This window comes from Telopea speciosissima, chromosome 8, assembly GCF_018873765.1.
Source record: "Telopea speciosissima isolate NSW1024214 ecotype Mountain lineage chromosome 8, Tspe_v1, whole genome shotgun sequence".
NCBI classification, from domain to species: Eukaryota; Viridiplantae; Streptophyta; class Magnoliopsida; order Proteales; family Proteaceae; genus Telopea; species Telopea speciosissima.
The window spans coordinates 30,292,447-30,301,171 of NC_057923.1; the positions used below are offsets into that span (position 1 = coordinate 30,292,447).

An 8,725-nucleotide genomic window follows, 5' to 3' on the forward strand; every position below is an offset into this window, starting at 1 on the left:
TACTATGCTATACATTGCCACCAAATCATATGTTTGTCATCATCAAAAAGGGGGAGATTGTTGAGGAATTCTATTCCCACCTCCATAAGTGTTTTGATGATAACAAACATGTTAGAAATGGTCTTTTGTATGTCTTTATGTCAATAGGGTGATAAGTCACAAAAGTAAGAAGGCACAAAATAAAAGTCATTCAAGAACAAACCATAGAAGTTCGAGACCTTGAGGACACGTCAAGTAAAGAAGATCTCAAAAGGATCTTTTGAAGATTGAAGAACATCATGTAGAGAAAAAAAGACAAGATGCACATGATGCTTGTGTGCACACACTTAGACACTAAACTGCATACTTGTAATTGCATTTGCATAAAAATTAATGAAATATGCATGTGCATCATTTAGGGACCTTAGGAGGTTATAAATGAACCCCCGATGACCTTAGAATTTGGTAAAAATTGTTGGAGAAAGTCCCGGACCAATCCCTGTAGATAAACTACTGAAATCATGCCTTGACTGGGATCCGGTCTGAGAATTCGATCGATCGGATCTCAAGGTACACATCAATCGGATCTCACAGTGGGCTTTCGGGTACATTCCCATAAGTGATCCGGTCGATCGAATCAAGTGGGACGATGATCCGGTCGACCGGACATTGATCAGATGCCCATATTGCCTTCAAATGGCTAGTTTTTAATGACTAGTTTTTCCAACGACTAGGATCCATTCGATTGGATCAATCTTCAGGTCGACCAGATTGGTAAAAAATAGATCCGTTAGAGCACATTTTGCCCATATTCTAAGGGCCATTAATGAACCTATAAATAGAGAACATGTCAGACCTTTTCACCTATCCACTACAGTCCAAAATCTAACTTTTGAGAAAGATGAAAAGTGATTAATTGCTCTCATCAATGAAGTCTTGTCCACATCTACTTCAATCAAGGTTTTGACTTCAAAGCTTAAAGAACCTTCCCAAGCTTACTCTCTAAGGAATAATTCTTATAGAAGGTCTTCTTTCTGCAAGCATTCATTTGCATCATTTGGTACTTGTAAGGAGTACACAACACACTCCTTACCTAGGTGATCTTTATCTTTATTCACTCTTGTTTTAGTTTATGCTTTTAAGTTTATAAAGCATTATTTGCATTAGCCTAGACTGTACTTAGGGATTGCAAGGATTCTCTTATCCTTAAAAGATTCGGATTCTCTTATCCTTAAAAGATTGGGATCCTTTTATCCTGTAGAAAAAGATTGTAAAGGTGTTCTTCCCACCTACTGTACTAAAAGAAAGTAACTAGTGAAATTCTCTCAAGGTTGAGAGGAGTGGAAGTAGGCTAAGTTTAGCCGAACCACTATAAATTTTGTGTGTCCTTTATTTGCGCATTTTATCTCTATCTATCTTATTTATATTCAAGAAATTTAAAAAAGGACAACGTTTCACTAGTGATAACCTATTCACCCCCCCTCTAGGTTATCTAACACTTTATACCTAATCATGAATACATCTCCTTGAATGGATCAACATAGGATAGGACCTATTGTGCGGCGAGGCCTAACGAGGAATGTGTTAGGAACCATTTCAATTGTACAAGCGAATCTTTTGATTAGGTGAGTGGATAGAGATTGGTTTAATTTATGGAATGGTCATATTGAATTGATCTTGTATTCCATTCATGCCATTTGGGTTATATTATTGTTTACACCCCAAAATCATTTGGCCTTGAAGATAGGCGCAACACTACTTGGGCCATTTAAAGTGGGCCCAATAGCCTAAGAAGAGACCTTTCACCATATAGGGAAGCCGACCCAGGACCAATAAAGTGCTCATAGTAAAAGGGGCTCCTATTAGCGGTTATTGATGGCCTAGCAGTTGCAACTAGCATTAGTGTTCCTCGAGAAGTGGACACGATGAAGTGAAGGGCTGTAATCAACTACATTAAGGGAGATGTAGGGAGTTTATATGCTATAAATAAGAGGTGAGAAGAAAGGAGGACCTTCGATCGAACAGTCAAAACTCACTTTTATTTTATCTAGGAGTAGGAGTAATTTAGCGTAGTTTAGTAGAACTCTTTCCTTCTTCACAAAGGGGGTTTGTTTGATGTATTTTCAATCGTTCCCTAGAACGATTTTCAATAGAATACTCTGCTTGTTTCAGTTAAGCTTGAGTGATTCTTGTTGTTTTCTTCGCCTTGCTTGAGTTAAAAAGTCCTTGGAGCAATCGAGGCAGAGGTAGAATCCATCCATCGCCTGAAGAAGTGCGAGGGTAGCCCTTACCTATACCATCTGATTTGCATTTGGTCAGCAGATTCAAAACCTAGGGAAACACTTTTTGGCATGCCCGGTGGGACCCTCCCAATGAGTAGAGTGGTCACGAGATCAATGTTTCGTAATGGAGGATATGGTGCAGACCTCCGATACCAGAGGATGGTGTTCAGAAAGAAACAATGCCAACGTTACCTACTGGCAAAGTGAGCAATGATCTCGCTTAGCAGAGGATGCTAGCAATGAAGGCTTACATACGTGCTTCAACGAAAGAGATGTGGCAATGCGCTAACACCATAATTGTCACACCCCCATCCCGACAAAGGATATAGTACAATAAAAGGATATGACTGGGATGACATGTGTCATCCCACATCACCGCCAGGATCTCGATGCAGTGGTCAACCCACAGTTTTAAATTAATATTAAACATAATAATGTCAGAGTGCGGGAAAAGGAAATAGTACATTTCACAAAAAAACAAGTGTAGAAGAAGCATAGTTAGTAAATACACATATTATATGCGTACCCGAACGTTTGGATGGAAAAAATGCCGTATTACGTATAATACTTTAGGGTCGGATAAATACGCACATTTTAAGGGTTGCCGTATGATACTCGAATGAAACGCATATAATATGTGTATTATACGTTTACATATATATATTAAAAAAAAAACTAAAATCTATCTTAACCGTTAAACCAATTCTAATACTAACCATTAGATAAAAAAAAATCTAAAATCTACCAAACCCTCGTCTCTTCTCCAGCGGCTGGTTCCCCTTCTCCATTCCTCTCTATCTCTTCTTCCTCTTCTTGCGTTCTGCCGGCGATTACAGCGGTTCTTCTTGCCTTCGTCAAGCCGGCGATTGCAGCGGTGCACTTGAAGCGACAATTCCTTAAGGTATTTTCCTAAAACCTTTTCCCCTCCATTCTTCTCCATCTCTGTGTGTTCTAAACTCTTTCTTTGTGAAATGGTTCACTCGTGCATCAGAAAATAATTGATAATTAAAGATGATTTGGTTGAACCACATCAACCATGAGACATGCATGCAGCTATGTGGTTTTGGGCTTGAATTCATTAGGGGTGTAGCTGGCTTCCAAGGTTGAGGGTGACCAGAAAGCACATCATCACAAGCCTTGTTGTGCTTCTAACGACAAAGGGCTTATAGTTTTGATCAATAATTAAGCTAATCTCAATAAATTAAACTACCTCAACAATACTATTACAGTGGGAGACCATATTAGCTAGGTTATTTAAAGCAGAGACTAGCAATATTCCTTTGGTCTCCTCTATGCATTGTTGCCTGTTTTTTGGGGATTTAATTAGCAAAAACATAATATATCTAATTAATGTATACAGGACTGCATCTTTGAATGTTCTTGTTCTTGTTTTTGATTATCAATCCTCACTTCATGAGAATTAACTCTTTACTTGAATTTTTTTTTTATCTGGGTAACCCTTTTTTTGGAATTAAAGTTATGGGAATATAGGAAGAACAAAATATACTACATACCTGGTTTGATTGCTGGATGAAACTTGTTAACCCAATAAGTAGTTAATGTAAAAAAAGGAAAAAGAGGACCCTCAGATTTCTTAAATTTGAGCAAATCCTCCTGTGAAGAGTTTATTAAGTTACATAATAGTAGAGACATCAAAGATAATAGATTAATAGGGATGATGTGAAGTGGGTGTCACAATGTTTGCTAGTAATGAAACAAAGCAAGCAAACCAAATCAAATCAAATGAAGGAATCCAAACCCATCAGACACGCTGAAGTCTTTGATTCAAAGTCTTATAGGGATTTGGTGGCATTACAGTTGGCTAATACACACTTATCTTAATTTTATACAATTAATGTATCATCACGTACTATATATTTAAGAATATATATATACAGTTCTGGTTCCTGAAAGCTAAGTCTCTAGATAATTTTTAAATGTGGAAATTAATTTTTTTCCCTTTCTTATTTGACTGAAACTTAGGATTCCTTTCAAGAGGTAATGGCAGATCATATCCTTATATAAGTACCGTCCAAGGCCTTCTAGATAAATGAGCTCGCTTTTAAATCCAATATCTTGCCATTGCTCTGGAGCAAATTATTTGTATAGCTCGGTCAATTTTAGAAGGCACTCTGAAGCAGTAACTTGCATGAATAAATATTTTCCTAATAATTTACTGTTATTATGCTGACTCATTTCTTGAAAAGAGCAGGGATTAGTTAAATGTAATGTATTACTTGATTAAATGTGTTTGGATTTTGCATGCTAAAACACTAGCTAGCTAATTTGTAATGTGTTATTACTTGATTAAATGTGTTTGGATTTTACATGCTTAAACACTAGCTACCTAATTGGTATTGTGTTATTGGATTAAAGGAGTTTGGATTTTGCATGCTTAACAATCCCTTTTTTATTTATTTGTACTATGGAATGTTTATTTTTTTTTTTTATATATGTTTGTTTATTAGGACACTAAGGGAAAATGGTTAAACAAAGAGATCAATTATGGAAGTATGTGGAAGATTTAAAAGGGTGTTTCAAATGTAAATTTTGTAACAAGGAGTATGCAGGTGGTATTTTAAGAGTGAAATATCATTTAGCTTGTTTGAAGGGAAATGATGTTGGGATATGTAGCAATGTGCCTGATGATGTCCCTGCTGAGGCACTCTGTGCATTAAGTAAGGAAAATAAGAAAGCTAAGACTGGGGAAAGTTCCACTGCATGTAATGTTGGAACTTCACAAAGCCCCTTAGATAGTGAGCACATATAGGTCAGTCTTCAAGTCTTCAACAACCAAGTGTAGATGGAATGCTTAAACAAAAAAATAAGGATGAAGTTGATGATGATTTGGCTCGTTGTTTCTTTTTTAATAACATTTCCTTTAATGTTATTCAAACTCCTAATTTCATTCAGACGAAACGTTCTACTTGTTGTTATGGTCCAAGCTATGCCATACCTAGTTATTCTACATTGAGGACCAAATTGGTACAAAGGGCGAGGAAGGATATTGAACGATATGTTGCTTTAGTTAAGGAGTCATGGTCTACTACAGGATGCACTATTATATCTAACATATGGACTGGTATGAAAGAGCGTTCCTTCATTAATGTTATTGCATATTCACCCAAGAGAGCCATTTTCCTCAACTATTTTGAGTGCTTTGATTCTTCTAAGACTGGACTATTTCTTAGAGATATACTTGAGCCTATAATAGAGGAAATTGGACTAGAGAAAGTTGTTCGATTTATCTTAGATAATGCTTCCAACTATGGGGTTGCAATCTCTTTGATTATGGAGAAATATCCTCACATTCATAGGATCAGGTGTGCAGCCCATGGAGTGCAATTACTATTGAAGGACATTGATGCACAAATTTCATGGGTAAAAGAAGTATTTGACAAGGCAAAGTTGGTTGTTGGTTTTATGTACAAGCATGGGACTATTTTAGCCTTAATGAGGGAATGCACAGGAGGTAAAGAATTGAAAAAACCTTGCAAGACCAGATTTGCCTCTAATCTTTTTATGCTTAAATCTATTCTTGATGTTGAGGATGTGTTGAGAGTTATGGTTGCATCAGCAGAATGGAGGATCAACAGGCACTGCAGGTCTGATTTGGGGGCAATGGTAACTCAAATAATTCAGAGTACAGAGTTTTGGTTGAATGGAAAAGATGTGTTGTCCATTTTAGAACCTCTTATCATAGTCCTTTGTCTAGTTGATGGTGATGGAGCTACAAGTCCATTTTTGTATGAGGCTATGGAAAGGGTAAGGAATACCATCATAGATCGTTGCAACAGAGATTCATCGAAGTATAAGAGGTTATTACAATTGTTTGACAGTAGAAAAGAGGCAAACATAATACATCCTGTGCACGTGATGACAGCTTTTTTGAATCATTTCTTTATGTATGATGGAAAAAATTTATACTACCCAAATGATGTGCAATAAGCAGTAATCTATATCATAAAGACTATGATTTCTCCTGATGACAAGAGACAATATGCAAATGAGTTCAGAGATTATTATAAGAAAGAAGAAAAGCTATTGCATGAACTCTCTTTATTAATGGTTGATTGCCATCCACGTAAGTTAAAAAAATTTGATAATTTTTGTTGTATTCTTATTTTATTTCTTCTTTATTTTTATAAATTTAATAATGAATTTGTTCTTTATTATTTCCTTTATACTTTTATGTTTGTAGGTTCATGGTGGACTATGCATGGAAGTTGTGTTCCCTTGCTTCAAAAGATAGTTATTCTCATTTTGAGTCAACCTTGTAGTTCATCATCATGTGAGAGAAACTGGAGTGCTTTTGAAGCTGTGCAAACCAAAAAGAGAAACAAGTTCTCTCCTGAGATGTTGTAAGATTTGGTTTATGTAAGGATGAATAACCTTATGAAACTTAAATCAAAGGAAATTGATCAATTCTGCAAGGACTCAATTGTGTTAGATAAACTTCTTGAGATTCCAATCAATGAAGATGATGATAGAGTTGGATTTAAAGATGAGGGGGATACAATGGTGGAAGATGATTAGACATGGCTTGATAGAGAGCTTGGGCTTGGATCTGCATTTAATTTTAATGAACCTTATACTCCAATCTTTAGTGGCAACTTAAGTCAGCTACGTACTATTATCACTCATTTCACACATGATTCAGAGACACCAACACCATCAGATTGAGGACCAATTGATGTTTTGTGGATTGCATAGGATAATTTGATGGATGATCTATATATTTTCTTGTAATAGATATATTGTGGGATTTTTCATGGTTCTATAACACATAATGTGTTATTTTTGTCTTTGATGTTTTGATTTATTTGGTAGAGTATCTGTTAGACTTTGATTATGTTATACTTTGTCATATTTATTGCTTCATTCCATTGAGGAATTTGTTGTTCCAATTGATCCACAGTTTTCAGGAAACTATTAAATGACCTTTGTTGGTTATATTTTTTCATACTATTATTTTTTAGACTTTAATAGGGATATAAGCAATATTCATTTCAATCATCCCTTTTGATTGGCCATTCTAAACCCTACAATAAAGAATGTAATGAATCTAGGCTTGTTAACCAATCAAACTATATATTTAGGCACATCAGTAAATGCTATTATTGTGTTTATTAGGTGTACATGTCTATTGCAAAGTGAATATATGCTCATATTTTTGTTCCCGGCTTTTTACATAGCAATTGTATTATACACGTATTAAACATGTACCATATTATTACCGTATCATATTATTGCGCTGGATTTTTTTAAAAGTATTATTGCCGTATAGTCCGTTTGACTGTCGTACGTATTCGTTCCTGTATTATTGCCATTCCTAAACTTACTAACTATGAGCGGAAGCATTTACTACAACATAATGATTTAAGGCCTAAGTGTTAGATAATTAAATATATTACATTTTTAACCCAAAAGGTTAACTGAGACTCAAGCAGCAGTAGTGTTGTCAAGTTTACACAATACAAATAATATACGAAATAAGAAAAGATAATGTTGTGCTCCAACGGCATAGTCCCCGAGTGTATGCCATCTATCAAAGCCCCATGTCACCGACTTCGATCGGTTCACCTCAAAAGGAGGGATGCACCATTAAACACCACCTTCATACAACTAAAAAGGGTTGCGCAATGGGGGTAAGCTCTGCTGAGCCCAGCGAGGGGGATGGGGAATGCACAAACATACAATTCACACAGAGTCCACGATGCATGTAAATGTTAGTAGATTTTCTACCTAATAAACAGTCTAAGTCAATGGTATATGCTACTGTAACAACTCGGGAGACACCATGGGTCACTTATATTATTGTCATAGTGAAACCTCAGTTGTTACCAGGGGGCTTGCATTGGTTGAAGCCACCAAAACCACCCAAAGGCAGACACCGATGACCAGTGATCATCCCTAACCTGGCCTCTCTCTGGCACAGATAGGGAGCCCTGATCACCCAACACCTAAATCCCCGTTGATAAGGGTCGTAGCATAGGGGAAATGAAACCTAGCCACAGATATACTACAGGCAAATCCTATCATCTCGAGAGGTATTCCGGGTGCATCAACGTCCCATTCCATCTAGCACCCAGGTACCAGCACGACATGACACATACAGGCTAATATGACAAGCAATAGAAGTCCTTAAATATATTTAGCATTCCAATACCGGTACACCCGGCACCGTATCCCGATACAAGATGAAGCAAATCATTTAACCACATTCATATTAATTCACAATCAAGATAAATAATGCAATTATGCAATATGCTCGATAATGATGCAAGTAAATAATGGATATATGCTTAATATAAGCAAACCTAAGAAAGTCACCCAAACCCACTCATAAATAGTTCGTGTATCGCTCATATTGTTCATTACCATCCGTCGTATTACACGTTTCCCTATAGTAAGTTAATAGCCTAGGAGTACGTGAACAAGGCATTAAGAAGTATTGGAGGGCC

General features: G+C 36.4%; 1 protein-coding gene across 1 annotated transcript; it reads left to right on the forward strand.

Annotated features, from left to right (window-relative positions):
• The first annotated feature begins 4,743 nt into the window (after nucleotides 1-4,743).
• Nucleotides 4,744-6,797, forward strand: LOC122672228. The gene is made up of 4 exons (XM_043869722.1): nucleotides 4,744-4,989; nucleotides 5,175-6,079; nucleotides 6,463-6,537; nucleotides 6,644-6,797. Exons 1-4 carry the CDS (start codon nucleotides 4,744-4,746, stop codon nucleotides 6,795-6,797), a joined length of 1,380 nt encoding a protein of 459 aa, XP_043725657.1.
• The last annotated feature ends 1,928 nt before the right edge of the window (nucleotides 6,798-8,725 follow it).

Bases quoted from the DNA above. Each gene is read 5' to 3' on its own strand.
- LOC122672228 (XM_043869722.1), top strand. From the start codon at position 4,744: ATGGTTAAACAAAGAGATCAATTATGGAAGTATGTGGAAGATTTAAAA. The intron at 4,990-5,174 runs GTTGGAACTTCA...AATTTCATTCAG, and splicing joins AAAGTTCCACTGCATGTAAT to ACGAAACGTTCTACTTGTTG. The intron at 6,080-6,462 runs GTTATTACAATT...TTATGTTTGTAG, and splicing joins GATTCATCGAAGTATAAGAG to GTTCATGGTGGACTATGCAT.